This window comes from Procambarus clarkii, chromosome 64 (assembly GCF_040958095.1).
Source record: "Procambarus clarkii isolate CNS0578487 chromosome 64, FALCON_Pclarkii_2.0, whole genome shotgun sequence".
Taxonomy (NCBI): Eukaryota; Metazoa; Arthropoda; class Malacostraca; order Decapoda; family Cambaridae; genus Procambarus; species Procambarus clarkii.
Genome location: NC_091213.1, coordinates 7245656 through 7269818, shown reverse-complemented (window position 1 = coordinate 7269818; position 24163 = coordinate 7245656). Strand labels below are relative to the sequence as shown.

Here is a 24163-nt window from a genome sequence, read left to right as displayed (position 1 = left end):
GATGAGAGCTACGCTCGTGGTGTCCTGTCTTCCCAGCACTCTTTGTCATATAACGCTTTGAAACTACTGACGGTCTTGGCCTCCACCACCTTCTCACTTAACTTGTTCCAACCGTCTACCACTCTATTTGCGAAGGTGAATTTTCTTATATTTCTTCGGCATCTGTGTTTAGCTAGTTTAAATCTATGACCTCTTGTTCTTGAAATTCCAGGTCTCAGGAAGTCTTCCCTGTCGATTTTATCAATTCCTGTTACTATTTTGTATGTAGTGATCATATCACCTCTTTTTCTTCTGTCTTCTAGTTTTGGCATATTTAATGCTTCTAACCTCTCCTCGTAGCTCTTGCCCTTCAGTTCTGGGAGCCACTTAGTAGCATGTCTTTGCACCTTTTCCAGTTTGTTGATGTGCTTCTTAAGATATGGGCACCACACAACAGCTGCATATTCTAGCTTTGGCCTAACAAAAGTCATGAACAATTTCTTTAGTATATCGCCATCCATGTATTTAAATGCAATTCTGAAGTTAGAAAGCATAGCATAGGCTCCTTGCACAATATTCTTTATGTGGTCCTCAGGTGATAGTTTTCTATCTAGAACCACTCCTAGATCTCTTTCTTTATCAGAATTCTTTAAAGATTTCTCACATAATATATAGGTTGTGTGGGGTCTATGTTCTCCTATTCCACATTCCATAACATGACATTTATTAACATTAAATTCCATTTGCCAAGTGGTGCTCCATACACTTATTTTGTCCAGGTCTTCTTGAAGGGCATGACAGTCATCTAAATTTCTTATCCTTCCTATTATCTTAGCATCATCAGCAAACATGTTCATATAATTCTGTATACCAACTGGTAGATCATTTATGTACACAATAAACATCACTGGTGCAAGAACTGAACCCTGTGGTACTCCACTTATGACATTTCTCCATTCTGATACATTGCCTCTGATTACTGCCCTCATTTTTCTATCAGTCAGAAAATTTTTCATCCATGATAGAAGCTTACCTGTCACCCCTCCAATATTTTCCAGTTTCCAGAACAACCTCTTATGTGGAACTCTGTCGAAAGCCTTTTTTAGGTTTAGGTTTTTAGGTGGCCAGGGACCTGTGCGACCTCCAAATCCCTGTGCCCAAAATGAGCCCAAGACAAGTTACCAACACGACAGCAAAAGCTGCAAACGTCCAAAGCCCCAGCTGGCCCCAAAGGCTAGGCAAATGCCGAGCAGCAAGAACCTCTGCGGGAATGGTTCCCGAATGCCCCAGGGAAGATAACCCTGTCACGCAGGGGCAGTACTCACAGGGCACTTAGGGAAGGAAGCCCCTAAGCGCATGCAGCTCTGATACTGATGAGGAACACCTGGCCACCGCACAACACAAAACACGGCAGTGAGCGTCACGAAGGCAACCACCACCTAGGAAACTGAGGCCAGAGAAGCGTCTGTCCCGGATGAGATTAGCTTACAAACAGGAGTGCTATGTAGCTGGCACGGTGAGGTCCAGGACCCCCCCCCCCCCCCCTGCCCCTCTCGGGGAGGGGAGGGCTGCGCGGACGAGCAGCACGGCAGTATGGTTATGTTTGCTTGTTTCCTTGTTATTGCAGGGTGTTCTCTCTCTGTTCGGTTTTTGTTGTTAGTTTCTTACCATGTGGGGTATTTTGTTATGTCTACCTTTCTGGGTGCCTAACCCCGGTCAATGGCAGATAAGGGAAAACCCCCAACCACAGGGGGGGGGCTTTCCAGGGCCATTGCTCCATGAAACCTCTCTGAAGGGCCAGGTTCTGGCTCATGGTCCCTGGTAGGTTTGATCTCCATAGCTAATGTCCCGGTCTAATATAACATACATTAGCCTAATAAGCTCCAGGGAGCCATAGGGGCTCCCCTCAGAAAAATTCAGTGTTGAAAGTAATGAAATGCCAATTTCTGGGTGAGGTCCGATGCTCCCTGAAGCTATCATGCTGATTAAGTACCATACTACTTGAATGTCATCAGTCGCAGAGTTCTTTTTGCCTACCAGAAGCCATGAGCCAGAACCCGGTCCCCTCAGAGAGGTGTAGGGTGTCCATGAATACTTTACATTTAAAGTCTACCATCTCTGCTATCATCCACGGAAGTACCCAGAAAGGTAGGCAAATCAAAACAACCCACTGCACCATTTAAAATTAGACCTCAGTCCACAAAATGTCAAAAGTAGCTCCCCCATAAGAAAACAACCAAAACTTCATCCAACCAGCTTCCTGCTAGTTAACTCCAGCCCGGTAGGCAAAAAGAACTCCGCGACTGATGACACTCAAATAGTATGACAATCAATATGATAGCGTCAGGGAGCCGACAGTTGAGAAAACTATTAACTTGAGGGTTATGAGGCTGGCAGAGGTCAAAATTAAATTCACCTGATAGTATTAGTTGATATTTGTTAATTTTTTCTAAGACTTCTAAGATTTTACCTTAAAGGGCAATCTATTTCTAAGATTTTACTTTAAAGGGCAACCTAATGGGGTAACTCAGAAAAATAGCTGAGCTTATGGGAAGGCAACAAACTTTACCTACCTGGCCATTTGATGTGCAGCTGTTGCAGCAGAGATAACAGCATCCCTAATTGATCTTCTTAGTGGAACTTCTGCCAGATAATGCTCACCAACTTTAACAAGAGCTTCTTGTGGCCATGGCTTCAAATATTATATATATGCATTATAATTTATTCATATACAAAGTAATTTGTACATTTTTATGAAACTAAGACGTATAGTGCATTTTACTCTTTATCATTATAGAGTACTATTTACTGTTTGTGCCTGCAGGATCGAGCTGTTAGATTTTGGACCCTATCTTTCTAATCAATGTACTGACTCCCAACCTCTTTTCCTCAATCATATCTACGACATGTATTTGTGTAACACATATTACACAAAACTTGACACGATCAACATATTAAACAAGTTTTGCACGTATTTTGATTTCAAAGAACTTGAGAAGTAAAGTGTCGTCTTCACTTCTTGAAGAAAACTATACAATTTTCTCTTGAAGACGTCTATGTTTTCACGTTTCATGTTCATATGCTGAGTAGCCCCTCTGTTACATTATTGTATTCATCTCTCATCTATAAGTGAAATGCATGCATTTATAAATATTGTATTTACAGTTCCTAATCAAATATCTACTATAAATATTTCTATATTAAATGGGATTTTATGAATTCAGTAGTTCATGTGAGAATTGCCAGTAATGTTACTCTTGCACTCATTTTGTCCTTGATGTCTCTTGAGTAAAGGAAATGATTTTCATAATTTTTGTTACATGCTTCAAATCTAAGAGGTTTTACTTTCATGATTATCTAGCTTTACTGTCTCCGTACTACTGTATATTATCTTAAAGGCAAGCATTTTCTTGGCTTGCATTTTCCAATCCCTACACAGTCTATGAGCTCTTTTACATTTAGTTCTTCTACTATTCATCTTTATTTAATATTTGTGTCTTATTCCTCACAAGGAATTCCACCCCACAAGATAGTCACAATTTAACAGATGAATCAAAGGACTCAGCCCACAAGATAACAACCACTGATGAATTATAGGAACAAACCAACAGGATAACCATTGATGAATGACTCACTTTAAAGTAATCCATGGTGACACGAGTTGCAAAAGCAGTGTAGTGGGTGAGGATGTGGCGAAGCACAGCAGAAGGGGGACACATCACCACTATATGTACCAGGTCCGCTACACGTTGCATTTGCTCCTTCCACAAGTCTGCTTCACTCACTTTACGGTCTTCCGTAGACAAACGAAGACGCTAGAAAGATACTTGTGTTGAAAAATTAATTATAGTTAAAAGATGCTTAGCTCTAATAATGTTATTTAAGATTATCTGTATCTGTTATTATATTTTAAGAAGATGAAAGAATTACTATTTTTCGATTAGTAGTTACACAAGCATTAATTAAAGGAGTCTATTATTTATTACAACAGGATTCAGTTCTAGCACCAGCAATATTCATTATCTATATAAACAATCTACTAGAGGAGATTCAGAGCTATATGAGTATGTTTGCAGATGATGCAAAGTATAGCCAGGAATTAATACAAAAGTTCTAAGTTGGGGTCGCAACTGCCTCCAAGGTCAGCAGTCAAGGATACATCGACACACACAGACGCCTCTTCAGAACTTTCCGTTACCATTGGCCAGATTTGTGGTGGTGCATGTGGATATTGTCAGTCCATTTCCTCGTCTGGTGGGTGCTCATACCTACTCGTGTGTGTTGACCGCTTCTCCAGATGGCCCGAGGCAGTTCCTATGGTGGAGATGACAGCTGAATCAGTAGTTCGGGTCTCCCGTTTTGGAGCCCCTGCAACGATTGTCACTGTCCAGGGTCGACAATTTGAGTCTCACTTGTGGAGAGAATTCTTGCGGTTCCTGGGTACCACACACAACCAAACTACAGCCTACCATCCTCAGGCTAATGGGATAGTTGAACGTTTTCACCGCCAACTGAAGTCGGCTCTAAGGGCACAACTAGACTTGACTTCATGGACTGACAACCTTCCTTTAGTACTCCTCCTCATCCGTTCAGCAACTAAAGAGGACAGTTGTACAACTGACAGTTGTACAGGACAACTCAGAGATTGACCTGGTGTATGGTTTCAATCTCCGCCTTCCTGGTGATCTTATCACTCCACCACTATACAATGAGCTGAAGGACACGTCGGCCTTCCATTGAGCAGTTTCGGAGGGCGATGTCGCAGATCCGCCCTTCGCCGCCCATCACCCATCTACACGCCCTACCAACATACCCAGGACGTTCTTACTGCTTCTGCTAGCCCATGTGTTTCTGAGGGTTGATGCGGTGCGTCAGCCACTACAGCAGCCATACGAGGGACCTTTCTAGGTGCTGTCGAGAACTCCGAAAACCATTACTCTTGACCGTCGGGGTGCTGAAGTGGTGGTTACGATTGATCAAGTGAAAGCAACACATTTCAACGCCATGCCAGCAGTGGCAGCCCCAGCTGACGCTGTGGAGTTGGTCTGGTACCCACACCAACAAATTGAATCCCCATTACTAAGTGGGGATTGAGTTGAATCAAACTACCAAGCAAGCTGCTAAAGCTGAACCCACGGGACATGTCCACTCGCGAGGGCAAAGCAGGGGGTGCCACCGCAAACGAACCTAATATAAGGGGGGGGGGAAACACAAGGAAGACCCCCCTACCAGGCAAAAACAAAAATTAAAGAAAAAACCACACAAGTGGACAACATACCCAGAGGGAACAGAGCCGGCCGCTGTCATAGGTGAAAACTAGCTACGCAGTACCCTGCGCCTCACCAGTGCGATAACTACCACTTACCTCAAGGTAAACAAGGGAGTGAAACCCCCAAACCCTCGGGGCGGCCAAACGCCAAGCAGCGAAAAGCCAACAGAGGTAGACCCAAGGTGACTTGTGGAAGGTAACCCCAAGCCCCAAGGGCGGTACTTACAGGGCACTCAGGGAAGGTGATCCTAAGCACATGCAGCCCGAGTACCTGAGAATACTACTCCCAGCTCACACGACCACCGTAAGAGCAGCACTGCAAACAAGTCATAGCACCGAAACAAGACTGGAGCTGGAGCCACACGACTGTGCATGATCCCATCAGCCGAGGAACTGGGGCAGGGATCGCCGGCGCGGGGGTCTGGGACTCCCCCTTCCCCCTCCCGGGGAAGGGGGAGTTGCGCAGACATGCGGTGCGGCTCGCGTGACGTCATGCTTGTTAGTTCGTTTTCCTGGGGGAGTTCTGTCCACTCGTTTGTCGATTTTTGTTGTTTAACCAGAATAGGGGTTTGTTTTGTGGCGCTTACCTTTCTGGGTGCCTGTCCCAGTCGATGGCAGATATAGAATGCTCCAAATCACATGTGCATTTCTATGGGCCATTGCTCCCCGTGCCTCTCTGAGGGGGGCCAGGTTCTGGCGCATGGTCCCCGGTAGGCCTAGAACTCCACCCACATCGACTGATGCAAAATAGTTAGGGTATCCATATCAGCCATGGATAGCTCCGGGGAGCCGTAGGGGCTCCCCCCAGAAAACCAACGTTGAATGTAATGAAACGCCATTTTTTGGGTGAGCCCCAGAGGCTCCCTGGAGCTTATTGGGCTAATGTATGTCATATTAGACCGGGACATTAGCTATGGAGTTCAGACCTACCAGGGACTAGCACCAGAACCTGGACCTTTCAAAGAGGTTTCAGGAAGGAATGGCCCTGGAAAACCCCTTGTGGTTGGGGGTTTTCCTTATCTGCCATCGACAGGGGTTAGGCATCCAGAAAGGGAAGCATAACAAAACAAACCCCACGGACTCGAACACGCGAGGTGTCAGGTTCAAGCCAAATGGGAGACAACGAAAGCGGTAACTCTGACCCCCACGACAAAACCGAGCCAGTCCCTGAACCTCGGAGGAATCGGGACGTATCAATACACATCCTTGAGGTTCAGGGACACCACCCAAGCGCCCGGCTCCAACAGAAACCAGACCTGGGACAGAGTGGTCATGCGAAAAGAGGGGCAAGAACCCAGGGGTTCAGATGGGACAAGCCCAGAATGAACCGCAGGTCCGCACAGTCTTGTTTCGGAACTGGAAACAGGAGGGAAACCCACCTGAGAGACGTCGTCATTTTGACCACACCCAAGCGAACCCACTCCAAGATGACCTGACAAAGCGCAGGAAAAGAGGCCTGCTTTGCCAGCCTCGAACTCCCCAAAGGAGAAGGGGCCTACCAACGACACCGCAGGCCGCGAGAAATGACCCGAAAAGCCCACCCACAAATCATGAGACCAGGTGTGAGTGAACAGAGCAAGCCTTCCCCCATCACCCCGTCAATGAGGCGAACCGCGAAAAGGCCGATGCCCCTTACGAGAACCCGACCTGCGCACAGTGAGCACTACGCTGACCAAGTGCAGCTGGGACCAAAGGTGGCACCGGCTTCGAGACTGGCACCTGTGGCCTACCATGACGAGCAGAACCGTGCCCCCTGGCATGACCCCTCTGGGATGAACCCAACTGGTACCCCCAGAGAACCAACAAGTCAGACATCGGGCAGCAGCTGGAAGAAGCAGCTTGCATATACCGCTTGACCACAAACAGCAAAGGACCAAAGGGCAAAGACAATTTAAGAGCCAGGGCCCAAGCGAATTCCAAGAAGGAAGCAAGCACCACCTCTTGACACATGAGACGCGCCTCGAAACACCGCGACAGTGCATCCCGCTTGATCGGCACAAACAGCTTCAAAAGTGCAGATGACACACGAGCAGCCGAGACTAAGGTGCCAAATCCTGGAACAGCCCCAATCGCCTCTACATCCTCCCTAAGCCAATCCAAAGACATCTCCAAGAGGGAAAAGAAGCGCAGGACCGAAGCAAACACGCCACACGTGCGCAAGTCCTCAGCCACAAGCACAGCTGACAGGGAAGGAACCTGCACGTGAAGCTGAACTGCGCCAACATCCCGCAGAAGGGCTGGAGCGTAAAGCCAGTCATTAACAACTGTGATGCACTAAGTTTATTGTGAAATTCCCCCCTGTGTGCATGAAATCGTGTGTTCCCAAAAATAAATTTTTTCTTCGTAAAATGATAAATTTTCTTCCCTGAACATGTCTATGTAAAAATAAATACCAAATTCCACTTACTTTGGCTGTGGGGGACGTGGACAAGGTGCGCTGTGACGTCATCAGGGCCTGGTCGCCCGTGCATGACACACCCAGACACGGTTGAGCGGGCGATTCAAGCAGAGGGTGTTGCCACAAATATATTTTCAATTATTTGTTCTGTGTATATCCAATGTAGTTTTATTTGTGTTTTTTATCATATATGATGCATATTTGTGTCCTTTACAATATGTATACAGTAGAACGTTCATAATGTTCCATGGAACTGTGATACACGTGTCATTAATGTGTCCACAATAAACGTTTAGTCGCAATATTACTTGTTAAAAATTCACTAAACTTACAATATGTCCAGTTTCACACACTATTTACACAGTAACACATGGTAATACACACTCAAAGGTGACACCCCTAGGGTCAACACTTGCAGCAGAGGAGCTCCAGCATAATTCAACAATCCTAAGTATTGTAGTACAGGTTGATGATAGTGAGTGGTGTCCCAGAGAACATAAAGGTATAGTGCTCTTGAAAAATAGGTGAGATAACAGGAAAGTGCTAAGGGAAGTGAAAAATCGGATGAGAAAAAGTTGCCCTAGTGTTTACAGTGCAGAGAAGAACATTCAAGATGGCCACTGGCAAGGGGAAAAACAAAACAGAGCTTGATTTTGAGGGATTCAATGAAGAAAGCATTGATATTAGCAGTCTACATAACAAGTTGGTAAATTTAGATACTATAGTGAACTCTCATGTAGAAATAATTAGTAAATTGAAAGAAAGTAATGACCATTTGAATAGCAAAGTTTTATGTCTTGAGGGTTTAGTGAAAGACTTGCGCAAGGATAAGAATCAATTGGAAACAAATTGCAAAGCCATGGAAGAAGAAAATAAACTCTTAAAAATAGCTTTGGAAGAAGTTAAAGTAAATTTAAACATAAATGACTACAATAGGTTAGGCAAGGAAATTCAACAGGAGAAACAGATTTTGTCAGCACAGATGGAGGAAGTTACACAGGGAATAGAACAGTGCAAGAAAGATATGCAACTCACTTATGCACAAGTGGCCAAGGAGAAGGAAAAAATAGAAGAAGCAGTAAAGGAAGTCAAACACTGCAGCAACCAAGATAAAACAAACATTAGGCTAGAAGTGAGGAAAGAATTGGCATCTAACCCGAAGTTGGTGCAAAACACAGTTGATCGGAGTAAGTCCCTGATCATTTTTGGCTGCAAAGAAAAGGCGATAACATCTAGGTCAGAAAGAGCTGTAGAAGAAGCTAAAGTAGTAGATAAAATTGTTGGCCTCGTGGAAGGTCTTACAAACAGAGAGAATGTGTGCGACTACAGGAGAATAGGCAGGTACGTAAAAGGGAAAGATCGACCTTTGAGGAACACCCTAAACGGTGCCAAACAGATGGAAGAAGTACTAAGGAATGCTAGAAAATTGCAAAGGGATGAGGATGGGAAAGGGTGGTCGTTAAGACGAGATCTTTCAAAAGAAGATAGAGAGAAGCTGAAACTGAACCTCGCCGAGGCAAAACATTTAAATGAGAGCAGGAATGAAGAAGAAATAAATTCTTTTTTCTACAAAGTGATAGGGGTAGGCAGACAAGTAAAGTGGTACATAAAGGCAAACCAACAAAATCAATAGAGAGAGGGGGAGTGAAGAATAAGGAGAGGGGGAACAAGTTCCTGAAGATTGCATACACCAACATAGATGGAGTGAGATCGAAGATACTGGAGTTAAGTGATGTAATACAGCTGCAGACACCAGACATTGTTGCACTCACGGAGACAAAACTTGAAGATGTAATTTTAAATGAGGTCATATTCCCAAGGGGCTACTCAATTTGGAGACGGGACAGAAAAATTAGGAAAGGCGGTGGCGTTGCTGTGCTGGTAAAAGAACACCTAAAGGTGAAGGAAATAATGACTGCCAATCCACAAGAAGTTGACATAATAGCACTAGAGATCTGCTATGAGGATGATAAACTAATGATGATAAATGCATATAGTCCACCGCCAAGCAGCACATGGTCAAAGGAGGAGCTAGATAGTAAACGTGAAGGTCTTATAACAATAATGAGAGAGATTATAGCCAGAGCGGATAACGATAGATCACGACTGTTGATAGTCGGTGACTTCAACTTGAAATCCATAGACTGGGAAGCATATGAAGCTAAAACAGAAGATTTTTGGACCTGTAAATTTGTAGACCTCATCCTGGAAACATTCTTGTATCAACATGTTAAACAAGCTACGAGGATGAGGGAAGGGGACGTTCCCTCCATGCTAGATTTGATATTTACCAGGAAGGAGGAAGAGATATTTGACATTCAGTACCTTCCTCCCTTGGGTAAAAGTGACCATGTCTTTTTGGGAATAAAGTATGCAATGCGTTATAAGCTGGAAGAAAATAAGGAGGTTGAAGCAGTTGAAAAACCAGACTTCAGGAGAGGACATTATGGTGACCTTAGAAATTTTTTTAGTGAGTATAATTGGACAGACTTGATGCTAGGCAAGGAAGTGAATGAGATGTATGGCAAGTTTTGTGAAATATATGATAAAGGCACAAAAAAATTTATACCAAAACAGAGATGCAGAACTAGGAAACAGGATTGGTTCAATAGAAATTGCGAGAGGGCTAGAGACCGAAAGACACAAAAATGGAATCAATACAGGAAGAGGCCGAACCCCCAAACATACCAGCGATACAAAGATGCGAGAAACAACTACACGGCAGTGAGGAGAGAGGCAGAAAGAAATTTTGAAAAAGGGATTGCGGACAAATGTAAAACAGAACCAGGTCTATTCTATAAATTCATAAACAACAAATTGCAGGTAAAGGATAATATTCAGAGGTTGAAAATGGGAAATAGATTCACGGAAGATGAAAAGGAAATGTGTGAAACACTAAACGAAAAGTTCCAAAGTGTGTTTGTACAAAATGAAATCTTTAGGGAACCTGATACAATAAGAATTCCAGAGAACAACATAGAACACATAGAGGTGTCTAGAGACGAAGTGGAAAAAATGCTCAAGGAGCTCGGTAAGAACAAAGCAGCTGGCCCAGATGGCGTTTCACCATGGGTTCTGAGAGAATGTGCATCTGAGCTCAGCATTCCACTTCACCTGATCTTTCAGGCATCCCTGTGTACAGGAATCGTAGCAGACGGGTGGAAACAGGCTAACATAGTTCCAATCTACAAAAGTGGCAGCAGGGAAGACCCCCTCAATTATAGACCTGTATCATTGACAAGTGTAATAGTGAAAGTATTGGAAAAACTAATCAAAACTAAATGGGTAGAACACCTAGAGAGAAATGATATAATATCAGACAGACAGTATGGTTTTCGATCTGGAAGATCCTGTGTATCGAATTTACTCAGTTTCTATGATCGAGCCACAGAGATATTACAGGAAAAGAGATGGTTGGGTTGACTGCATCTATCTGGACCTAAAAAAGGCTTTCGACAGAGTTCCACATAAGAGGTTGTTCTGGAAACTGGAAAATATTGGAGGGGTGACAGGTAAGCTTCTATCATGGATGAAAAATTTTCTGACTGATAGAAAAATGAGGGCAGTAATCAGAGGCAATGTATCAGAATGGAGAAATGTCACAAGTGGAGTACCACAGGGTTCAGTTCTTGCACCAGTGATGTTTATTGTGTACATAAATGATCTACCAGTTGGTATACAGAATTATATGAACATGTTTGCTGATGATGCTAAGATAATAGGAAGGATAAGAAATTTAGATGACTGTCATGCCCTTCAAGAAGACCTGGACAAAATAAGTATATGGAGCACCACTTGGCAAATGGAATTTAATGTTAATAAATGTCATGTTATGGAATGTGGAATAGGAGAACATAGACCCCACACAACCTATATATTATGTGAGAAATCTTTAAAGAATTCTGATAAAGAAAGAGATCTAGGAGTGGTTCTAGATAGAAAACTATCACCTGAGGACCACATAAAGAATATTGTGCAAGGAGCCTATGCTATGCTTTCTAACTTCAGAATTGCATTTAAATACATGGATGGCGATATACTAAAGAAATTGTTCATGACTTTTGTTAGGCCAAAGCTAGAATATGCAGCTGTTGTGTGGTGCCCATATCTTAAGAAGCACATCAACAAACTGGAAAAGGTGCAAAGACATGCTACTAAGTGGCTCCCAGAACTGAAGGGCAAGAGCTACGAGGAGAGGTTAGAAGCATTAAATATGCCAAAACTAGAAGACAGAAGAAAAAGAGGTGATATGATCACTACATACAAAATAGTAACAGGAATTGATAAAATCGACAGGGAAGACTTCCTGAGACCTGGAATTTCAAGAACAAGAGGTCATAGATTTAAACTAGCTAAACACGGATGCCGAAGAAATATAAGAAAATTCACCTTCGCAAATAGAGTGGTAGACGGTTGGAACAAGTTAAGTGAGAAGGTGGTGGAGGCCAAGACCGTCAGTAGTTTCAAAGCGTTATATGACAAAGAGTGCTGGGAAGACGGGACACCACGAGCGTAGCTCTCATCCTGTAACTACACTTAGGTAATTACACTTAGGTAATTACTCAGTACTTTGGAAGTGAGTAATAATCAACAATGTAGCCCATGGTACACAGCGCAACTTCGCTCTCGTTGCACCAAGTACAGATAGGTTTTCACTTCCTGTTTCTTCCTTCTGTGTGCTTGCAAATAACGCACTCACGTACGCCCTTGGCTTTAGTACCTGTAGGTGGTATGTAGCCAAGCTTTTAAAGCATAAGGTAGTCTTGAAAAGATTATAGGAATGGATCAATTTGTAAGGTAGTCATGAAAAGATCGCTTTGTAAGGTCCCACGCAGGAAGAGATTCAGCCGGCCTCGATGAGTGTGCGTCAGTCTGGAAGAGATTCAGCTAGCCTCAAAGAGTGTCCGTCAGTCAAGAAGAGATTCAGCTCTTCTTGAAAATATCTATGGAAAACACAACCATGGAAACCACTAACACTGTTCATCTATGCTGCTTGCATCAGATGATTAATTACTGAACGCAGAAAACGATTCATCTATGTATCATCTATATAAATTGGAGATAGCATAGGTGGGCAAGGGTGGCACTCAGAGCTACAACTGGATAAGCTCACTGTATCGTCCTCATAGGTGCTGTATCACTTGCATCCGACCTTTGTGTTAGGTCCTTATTGTGCCTAGCTTCACCAATATTATGACCCATATGTTCTTCAAACAATAAGGTTTGAATTTCATCGACAGAGCGCAATCTTCCAACATTGCGTCAGACAAATGTTTGGGAGCCAGAGCTGCGTGCGCCACCCATGGTTGCTCACTCAGTACTAACCCAGCCAGCAGCCCTAGGGCATTCTGGGAATTTTTTCCAAGATGGCTGCCTTTTACTGGAAGTCCTAAGAGTCTATTTCGTACACAACCAACCGCGCACACATTTAGAATGGGTACGAAAAAATCAAGAAGAGTTTTCTCGGTTGGCGCAGTTTCCCACCGACTGTGAATACTCGGTTGGCGCAGTTCAGTGGTTAAGGTACTCAAGGTCGACCCCCCCCCCCCTCAGGTAAACCTGGACCACAGTCAACGACTCACGCCACTCAAGTGTGCGGGTACGACAAAAGGCGTCCCAAACATCCAGCAAGAACAAAGGGCAGTCTGCAAGCCAGTACGAACCCGGAACCTCATAACGAACCCAGGATGGAGACGAAGATCCAAACTTGAAGGAAGATGGATCCATTATAGAGGCATACTCCGGGTCGCGCAGGAAGTAAGCCACAATGGCCGCCGGAACCTTCTGAAAACCTCCGGAAGGACAGAACCGAAGGACATGCAGGAATACGGAATTGAACCTGGGAAGGAGCCGAACCCAAATCTAATTCGTACGCAGAGGGGAAAGGAAAACCCCACTCCTTGTAACAGTAAGCCCCACTCGGAGGGCCTGAAAACCCAGGCGGGGTCCAATGTGGCCCAAGGCCTCAAGCCAGCTCCTCCCCAACCCCCGGGAATCTCCACATCAGGCCCCGGGGGCGAGTCGCCTCCAAAGCCCTGGCCTCACAAGAAAATGCCGGGGTAGCCAAAATAAAAGGAAGAGAGTGGGCCCACTGATCAGACCCTAGAGCTACGGCTGGAGGAACAGATTCGAATGCCGCTGTCGCCACCCTGGAAGGGGCAACCCCCGAAACCGCCCAAGTCTCAGAAACCTCTAAGCCTTGCCCCAACCCCGAAGCCCTCAGACGCTTAGAAGCTGGAAGAAGGGGAGGGGGGACCGAATGAACCACAGCAGGGAAGGAACGAGGGGACACAGATCGAACCAAAGCTGACGCGACCAACATCGCCAAGTCCGGGTCCCTATAAGCAAAACGGGGCAGCCTCGAGGCATCCAGAGAAGCAACCAACCTAGCACGTTATAACAACCTAAACCTATACTGCAACGTGCGAGTTGCCTACACCCAGATAATGTCATCGGATGATTAGGAGAATTGAGTCACAAACAAACAATAAAGCTCGCAGGCCAACAGGCAGCACGACACCCTGAGACAAGGGGACAGAGCAACCCTGAAACTCGCACAAAGCGAGAGGGGACTCAGTAGTCGCATCCACTGGACCCGAATGCCCCTGCGGGGTTTCCAAGGGGCTCCCAGACTGGGTCTGCTGAGGGTAATCCCAGGCAGGGTACTGCTAACCGGCACCCCAAGCTACCAACCAACACTGCTAATGCTGAACCCCCGGGACGTGTCCACTCACGAGGGCGAAGCAGGGGGTACCACCAAACAAACGCAAATCTTAGTATGACAGGGTGAAGGAACACCAAGGCAGACCCCCCCCCCCCAGGCAAAAAATAAAAAAAAAAATAAAAGAAAAACCTCACAAGAGGACAGCTTACCCAGAGGAACAGAGCCGGCCACTGTTATGAGTGAAAACTAGCTCCGCAGTACCCCGTGCCCCTACCAGTGCAAAAACTACCACTTACCCCAAGGCAAACAAGAGTGGAACCCCCCCCCCCCAAACACTCTGGGCAGTCAATCGCTAAGCAGCAAAAGACCAACAGAGGTCGTCCCAAGGCGACTTGTGGAAGAGAACCCCAAGCCCCAAGGGCAGTACTTACAGGGCACTCAGGGAAGGTGACCCTAAGCACATGCAGCCCAAGTACCTGTAAATATTACTCCCAGCTTGCACACCACTGTAAGAGCAGTACTGAAACAGAGGACAGCACAACACAAGAGTCCGGAGCTGGAGCCACACGACCTTGCCAGACCACATTAGCTCAAGAACAGGGGTGTGGATAGCCGACATGGGGGTCTGGGGCTCCTCCTTCCACCTCCCTGGGACGGGGGAACTACGCAGACATGCGGCGCGGCTCGTGTGATGTCATGCTCGTTTTCATATGGGGAGGTCTGTCCACTCGTTTGTCTATTTTCGTTGTTTTAACCAGAATAGGGGGTTTGTTTTGGGGCACTTACCTTTCTGGGTGCATGTCCCGGTCAATGGCAGATACAGAATGCTCCAAAATCACATGTGCATTTGTATAGGCCATTGTTCCTCGTGCCTCTCTGAGGGGGGGGGGGGGCCAGGTTCTGGCTCGTGGTCCCAGGTAGGCCTAAAACTCTACCCACATCAACTATCGCTATCAAGAACAATAGCGATAGAACTAGAACCCTATCCACAGCCTGGGATAGCTCCGGGGAGCCGTAGGGGCTTCCCCCAGAAATGGACATAATTTGAAATGAAATCGGCTTACAAAAGTGATGCATTGTCCCGTTTTCTATTAGAGTCCTCCGGCTTACTCGGTTAAGTTAGGAGAGGAAACTTTCAATTAACGGTTTTCATGACGTTTTGAAACCTTAGGAGAACTTCCTGCCCTCCTAACCTACCAGAGGACCCTTAACTTGCTGTTTTGGATAAAAATATCCAGATTTTATTTTCAATTATTTTCCATTTCAAATTACATCCATTTTCAGCCATACGGGCAAACGACCAAATTCAGACGTAATTTGAAGGACAGGTTATGATCAGAGACTTGTGTTTACCTAATCCTTGTCTGGTGGATATTAGGGCACTACACTTTAAATGAGTTTCTCCACACAAAAAGTTTGGCTGGTTGAGTGGGTGGCTACCTCACTTGCTTACCAAATCTTATCTCAGGTCAAGTACCTGCCTTACCCTGTCCCACTGGTCACCAAGTGCCACTACATTATTTCTTCTTTGTTTCTGTAACTTCTTTTGGATTTGTCTGTCCATTTGCCAGACAGTCATTCACTATCATGTACATTTTCATGGTGATGTTGCATGTTTATCCTTCCTAAATTACAAAACAAACACCGGTGCTTCCCCAGCAATCAATCCTCCCTCTTAGAAAATTCCCCTCAAAGGGTAAAGTGAGTCTCGGAGGCCTGGTGCAATTACCCTAAGGCATAAGCAACACTTAGCTCACAAAACAATGAAAAATCATGCAGATTATAAAACTTGTAAATGTACTGTATGACACCCAAGGGTAAATTTTGTCTAGAGGCTAACCTCCATTAAATAGCTGTAATCCTCTGGAGGAAGCAAGTTGGGCACATCCCCCGTAAGAATTAATGTATTCAGCATGTGTAGGACTGTTGGATGGTGAAGCACTGAATCCCCCACTACCACAACTGTGGCCTTTTCATCAACACCAGCTCTGATCAGGGCCTTCTTCAACACTTTCTGAAGCTCTGCATAACCTGTCAACAAAATATAATTATTATGCAGTATTATTAATCAAACTACAGTATGTGTAATGGAAATACTGTACTTAAATTAAAACGTCTGTTATAGAGGTCAATTTTCCCAACTTCAAAAGTTCAGTTTATAGATCTAGGCTGCTCAGTCACTCCCATAACACTTACATTTCCTCCCTCCCTCCCTCCCTCCCTTCCATCCCACCCTTCCCCTTCCTCTCTCTCTCCCCCCTACCCTCCTTCCCTCCCCTTCCCCCTTCCTCCCCTTCCCCCTTCCTCCCCTCCCTGCCTCCCTCCCTCTATATATCTCTCTCTCTCTCTTTTTCTCTCTTTTTTACACAGGTGGCTACAGGAACGGACGACTGCTTACTGTACTTACTGTGACTGTTTGCAGGGCGATAGCTATCCCATTCCATAGCTCAGTGGTAAGCCTTACCCACTAGTTTCCCTGGAATATGACTCTTAAATTGTTTAACAAACTGGTACCGAATCGCTGTGAACAGAGGTGAACAGTTAAGGAGTGGTGCCTAGTCAAGCCTTCCTGGCCAGGACATGAACCCAAGTCAAATTTCTTGTGAAGTTCAGGGCGTGTGTGCTACCACTGCACCACCAGGGACTGTTCTGACTTGTTAGCATGTTCCGGGCATCTCAGGATCCTGCTTAACAATACCTAAAGTGCTTATACAGTACTCTCTCAATGTTTTCTCAGTTGGTTTTTGGTTATTACTGTACTGTAAATTTAGTACTGTAAAGCTGATGGGAGGTTTCCTGATCCACCAAGTTGAACCTAATAGAGGGAAAGGGGTAAATTACCAGAGCCTGAAGGTGTGTATCCAACTAGGGGCACTCTTCGGGAAAACTGACACTGAATGCAGCCTATTAGATAAACATGGATATGAAGGACATCAGTGAGGTGCCCCATTAATTAGTGGGAAGAAATTAAAAACTCTAATAAAGAACAAGATCTAGGGGTGGTTTTGAATAGTAAAGTGTCACCAGAGGAACACAAAGAACATTGTGCGCAGAGCGTATGTGTAGCTTTCCAACTTCAGGCTCGCTTTTAACTACGTGGATGGTGAAATACTGAAGAAACTGTTCATGACTTCTGCGAGACTAAAATTGGAATATGCAGCAGTTATATGGTGCCTTTATCTCAAGAATCACATCAATAAACTGGAAAAGGTGTAAAGGCCTGCAACAAAATGACTTGTAGCATTTCTGTCATTTCAGTTCAAAATGAACTGAAAAACAAGTGTTAAGAGGAGAGGCTAGTAGCTGTACAAGAATGTAAGAACTCTTGTATATGTATGTGTGTGTGTCATTACCTAAGTGTAGTTACAGGATAAGAGCTACGCTTGTGGTGTCCCGTCTTCCCAGCACTCTGTCATATAACGCTTTGAAATTACTGATGGTTTTGGCCTCCACCACCTTCTTGCCTAACTTGTTTTAACCGTCTACCACTCTGTTTACAAAAGTGAATTTTCTTATATTTCTCCGGCATCTTTGTTTTGTTAGTTTAAATCTATGACCTCTTGTTCTTGAAGTTCCAGGTCTCAGGAATTCTTCCCTATCAATTATATCAATTCCTGTTACTATTTCGTAAGTAGTGATCATATCGCCTCTGTTTCTTCTGTCTTCTAGTTTTTGCATATTTAATGCCTCTAACCTCTCCTCGTAGCTCTTGTCCTTCAGTTCTGGGAGCCACTTGGTGGCATGTCTTTGCACCTTTTCCAGTTTGTTTATGTGCTTCTTAAGATATGGGCACCATACAACCGCTGCATATTCCAGCTTTGGTCTAACAAAAGTCGTGAACAATTTTTTTAGTATTTCGCCATCCATGTATTTAAAAGCAATTCTGAAGTTAGAAAGTGTAGCATAGGCTCCCTGCACAATGTTCTTAATGTGGTCCTCAGGTGACAGTTTTCTATCTAGAACCACCCTTAGATCCCTTTTTTTGTCAGAATTCTTTAAAAGATTTCTCACATAATTTATAGGTTGTGTGAGGTCTATGTTTTCCTATTCCATATTCCATAACATATGGGAGAGAGGAAGTGCCCACCTGCCTGATGGCTGGTCTAGACTATAAAGTTTCAGTCTAATACAATAAATCATTCATGATACAAGTATTTTTTTTAACTTTTTATTATCCTAATAATTAGTAGTACTGCTAGTAATGTAAGTACATGTAGTACTGTATATAACAATGAAATATTCTTGATTTATATTAATAAAAATATGCATTACATAAATGCCTCCTGAAGGCATCACCTGCTGCAATGAATCCATCACCGCAACAAACTGGGGTTAGTCCCAAATGGTACCCTGAATCAAGGTATATATGAAAAATTTAACAAAAAATAATAAATCCAGGAACACTGTTACAAAGAAAAAAGATCCATGTAGTACTACAAACAAATCGGTAGAGCAGCATGATACTCACCATCTTGGGCAGTAATTTGTGGATAAGCAAGTTTGTGTCCACAGATGTGTGTTGCCAGGCGGGCAAGTGAGCGGCGCCCAGATCCACCCATGCCCACCAACATAAGGTGGCCTCCAGCACGCCCCAAAACACGACATATTCGTGTTATGTGGTTCACTACATACCTGAAGATAATAAAATGTATAAATTCCTCACAATGATTGAAAATCTATGTAAATGCCTATTTTTTACTTTAGCAAACGTGAATAATGTAGAAAAATTACAAAAGGAAAATAAACATTCAATATTCTAAATGCTTCAATTATTACATTTAACTCCACACTCATCTAAATATCCACACTACAACCTCCAAAATTTGGACATCCATAAAATGAATCTTTGAAAATAACATCAAATCTGCCCACCAGATTTCCACCGATATATCTCCATACCTACTCCACACATTTTAAATTTTGCTAGAAATTACCTACATAAAATTACCTGTTGGATTAACCCCTTAACTGCACAACCTCTATATATGACACCCTCCAGTGCACAGGAAATAAAATCTCTGGAAAAAATTCTTTTTTGTTTTTAAATTGTCAAAAACCTTTCCCTGAGTAAGGGTATAGTAACAGAAGGTCGAAATTGTAGTACTTTAGCTGCAATAGGGTCCGTAAGTCCGTGTGTGACGTTATCATTCCCTGGTCGCCCGTGGCATACGCCCCCGGGGCCGGTAGGGCGCTCGGGGTAGGATGCGCGAGTTGCTGCGAATATATTTTTGTTCATTTTCTGCGCACAGTTCCAAATACATTTTATATGCTTTTATGTGTCAATCCTATGTATAATGAACACACAAACTATATTATGGCAGAAGAACATCCGTACTCTCCGAAGACACTGTGTTACGTGCATGACATGTGTACACATATCCAGCACATATTTCCATTGTATTATGCTAATTTATGTATATATACAGTCTATTTATACACTATCACACACTATATACATTCACCATGAACACACTCAAAACTCCGCGAGCGTCAGCTGCCACTCCCTTACTCCTCCAACATCCAGTCTCTCCCTCACTCCTCCAACATCTTACTCGCCAACATGGCTCCTCCCACCATACTGTTATTGTTTGTATTACACTATTTACACATGTTATGTATACCTATCTACAAGTTTTATACACAAGAACTATGCAAGTAAGCCACTATTGTGTCTAAACTTTACAGTGGCCACCATACACTGCATGAGAAATCACACAGCAGCCAGCAGATGACACTATGATTACGTCACCTCCCTCACCAAAATAGCTCCTCCCAACAAACATACTCCTGTTGCTGTTACTACACTATACACACACAGTGTATATACCCATGTACAAATGTGTTCACCATAGCGAACAATTAAGCTCATATGATGAGCAAAACAAGAGTGGCTGCCACACAGTGAGGCTACTGTACCTCGATTCTCTCCCTCGCTCCCTCACCACAATTACTCCTCCCACAATACTACCCACAGTGCTTATTATCACCACAATCCTGCTGTTCTCACAATACTGGTCACTAAATCCTGTAAATGCATAAATGACCACAAGTTTATTTTGTAAAGGAACCTAAGAAGTCGTTTGAAGATTCCTAGATGGACGAAATAATGCTGTGGTGCTGTAGTTAGTGCTGTGAACATTGTGAACAGCATTGAATCACTAATATTTGAACATTGTACACAGTTATTATCACACTCAGGCTCTTCTGTAATACTATCATGGCTAAATAATACAAGTTATATATATATTTTGACATTATTTGGCGATGCTGTGGTCACAAGCTGAACAGCAGCGTTGTGAGCTCATGGTGCATGCACCGGCCTTGGTTGCACTCACTACTGAGGCTTTCACACCCGGGAACGTGGACCACAATTTTTTTAAAGATGGCGTCTGTTTACAAGAGCCCTGAGGAAGCTGATGTGAACCCCATGTAGCCGATGGAGTTTTGAATGTTACATGAAAAATATAAATACCCGGAGGCGCGTAGCGCACCCCAAACATGGGCCTGCAGGCGCGTTGCGCAGTTAAAGGGTTAAGGACCTGCCTGAAACGCTATGCATGTTAGTGGCTTTACAAGAATGTAGCAAACTACTCTGCAAATGATTAACCAAGCAGAGGGTCATACCCAACATCCCTCTAGTTTTAGCTCACCACTACCAGGTCGCAGAACCCACAAGAGCTGTTGGCTACCCTCGTCACCAATCCTCCCCCCCCCCCCCCAAAATACCCAGCATTGAATGTGATGAAACACCATTTTCTGGGTGAGCCCCAAAGGCCCTCCCCCCTGGAGCTTTCAGGCTAATATGCGATACATTAGACCGAGGCATTAGTCAATGGAGTGCAGCCTACTGGGGACTATGAGCCAGAACCTTGCCCCCTCAGAGAGGCACAGGGAGCAATGGCACTGGAACCCCTCCCCTCTGTGGTTGGGGGTTTTCTTTATCTGCCATCATCCGGGGTTAGGCACCCAGAAAGGTAGGCATAACAAAACAGACCTCATATCGTAAGAAAATTGCAACCGAAAACCGAATAGAGGTAGAACTCCCAACAATCCCAAGGAAACGAGCAAACGTCACACCTTCTGTCGCGTCGGTCGTCTGCGCAGCCCTTCCCATCCCCGAAAGGGGGGAGGGGGGGGAGCCCCGGACCCACTGCATCAGCTACCCAACCTCAGTTCAGATGCTAAGCATAAAAATCCAACGTTGAATGTAATGAAGCGTCATTTTTCGGCGAGACCCGGAGCTATCCAGGCTTATATTGCTAATGTCAGACTTTGGCATCAGTCATGTGTATGGCGTTCTTTAGGTCTACTAGGTCTTTAGGACCACGAGTCAGAACCTGGCCCTGGATAGCCAAACCCCGAGAAACCAACAGACGAGCCACTGGAAGCGACCAGCCCCAAAGAGGAAAGGACTGAAGGGAACTTCTGCGGTTCAGGCAATAAACCACCGGAGAACAGTTCGAATGGAGCTGTAACGTTGAAGCCCGAACAGCCCAAACCTTCCAAAGTGACAGCAAACTCACCGCGAACTCTCGCACTGTGCTGTGAGCCTGACAGAAGGATGGACCCAACCGCCCCTGGCCAGCCTGGTGAGCACTGGTCACAAAACGCCAGCCGAGAAACGAAGCATCCATGAACAAATCGAGAGAGGGCTCAAGTAGGCACCAAGGCACTGAGCCCCGAAGAGGAAGCCGGCAACGCAGCAACCTACGCAAGGCCCTTGAAAGCTGAACCCAGCATTCACATGATAGGTGGAAGGGATGTCCCCGAATGAACCAGAACAGGTGCTGAAGCCAAACCCGCTCCAGTGGGTAAACCAGCACAGCGAAGTTCAGACTTTTGCACAGACTGCTCATGCAACCGCCAAGTAACCCGGCCCCCCCCAACCCCGCAGAAACAGCTGAAGGTGGGGACTGCAGGTGGGGATGAAATTCTTTACAAGCACAATCGTCACTATGTGGACGGCTCTGGTAAACTGAGGCAGGGTTGGCCGTGCCACCAGGAACCATGCGATCGGTCAACCCATATGCATATCAACAAAGTCGCTAGTCGAGGCAAAGGTCGTAAGTCGAGTTGCATTTTCTGACAATATTTACGCCGTAACTCGAAAAAGTCATAAGTAGCGGCAGTCGTAAGTCGAAGTGCCACTATTTTAAACTCAACATAGTTTTGGCAGTTACGGCTTTGGCGGGAAGGTGGTGCCATGGGTTAATAACTCTGTGGGTGAAAAAGCATCTCCTGTTCGCAGTCCTACATTGAGATTTGTTGAGCTTGAAATTGTTTCTCCTTGTTTGTGTTACATCTGACCTCTTCTGAAAAGAAATATCCAGATCAACATCCTCTAACTTTAAAAGTTTCGGTGAGATCCACCCTGTCATGCTGGGTTTGCAGTGTTGTTAGCCCTGTGGCCCTCAACCATTCCTGATGCATGAGTTGACATAGCTCTGGAATGACTTCTGTTGCCTGGTGTTGCACCTTCTCCAGCTGTCATTCAGAAAATGAGGTCTCCATGCCTGGATACAGTAATCCAAATGGAGGCACACCAGATTTATATAGTTGAATCACTACCTTTCTTTCTTTAAAGTTAAAGGTACACTTGATTATTTCAATGGTTTGGTTAGCTTTTCTGACTCCTGCTCCTACCTGTTGTCCAACTTTTAGTGAGATAGCTACAAGGAGCCACCATGGGACTTCTCCAGAAATTGCAGTTTCTAGCAATATTACAAATATATAGTAGTAATGGTCACAATAACAGCAAAACACAGGTTGACATTTAAGATGAAGAAATGACTAAAATTGATTGCATAATGGTAATTAGGTATGTCTTAGCTTCTCTTTTAAAACTGGTTGAGAGTAGTAGAGCTTTTAATCTTATTTGGGAGGTCATTCCACAACTTAGGACCCTTCATTTGCAGGGCATTTATGCTTTGGTTAAGTTGCACTCTTGGAACACCAAATAGATATTCGTTTTCACATGGTGCCCATGGGTTCTGTTACATCCCTCTAGGAAATATTCAAGGTCAAGATTAGCATTGAGTTCAGAGTTTTGTAAAGAGTACACTTGGGAGTGAGTGCAGTGACTTTGTATTTAACATATTCCAAGATTTCAGTAAGGGAGCAGAATTCTATCTGGGACTGGAGTTTGTTATTGTTACTCATCATAAATTGCTTATTTATGATGGGTAATTAGGGGTTGAAAGTAATTTTAGGTTGTAGATCCCCAGGTACATATACCATAGGGAAGAGGTGGATAAATGAGTGAGCAGTAAGTGTTACAAAAGTAGAGCAAGGTTAGTAGCAGTATCTGATATTATACAGAAAACCTATTGTTTTAACTTTTTTTAATTCTATACATAGTAACAGAAATTTAACTTGTTGTCAATGTGAATAGCAAGGCATTTTCCCATCTACTCTGATCTCAACTCGAGAATTGTTAATTTTTAGTTTACTGTAATTTGATTGGCGTGTAATGGCAAAACATGGTAGGAAAATAGAAAACAGAGGACATCACATTGTCCTCTCGTCTCTTCTCTCTCCCTTCTTTATTATTCCTTCCTCCTACCTGCCTTCTCTCTGCTTCCTTACCCCTTCCTCTTCTCCTGCCCTTCCCTACAGGCCCCTGTCCCCCTCCTTTGGTTGGTCGCAAAGGCAGGTTTATTGCCTTGTCAAATTACAAGAGAGGCCTTGTCATGTCTCCTCTCTTGGGTTCAGCCAGAAGTCAGTTTATTTCAGTTTCCTGTGAAAGCCCCACCTATTAGATTTAAATCTTGTCATTGGATGAGTGCCAGGACCTTAGGCCTGGTTTCAGCTGATTGGATGTAGGCCCAGGAGAGAGGTGGAACCTATACTTCCT

At 44.4% G+C, this 24163-nt stretch overlaps 1 protein-coding gene across 2 annotated transcripts in view; it reads right to left on the bottom strand.

The window, feature by feature from the left end:
- The window catches only part of LOC123768912 (dynein axonemal heavy chain 7), a 339155-nt gene that overhangs the window by 100302 nt on the left and 214690 nt on the right, over window positions 1-24163 (bottom strand). For both annotated transcript variants that reach the window (XM_069309142.1, XM_069309143.1), the window contains 4 exons: window positions 18779-18942; window positions 16151-16341; window positions 3615-3794; window positions 2553-2671 (listed from right to left, as the gene is read on the bottom strand). In XM_069309142.1, the coding sequence (XP_069165243.1) occupies window positions 2553-2671; window positions 3615-3794; window positions 16151-16341; window positions 18779-18942 (654 nt within the window). The remainder of the gene's footprint in view (window positions 1-2552; window positions 2672-3614; window positions 3795-16150; window positions 16342-18778; window positions 18943-24163) is intronic.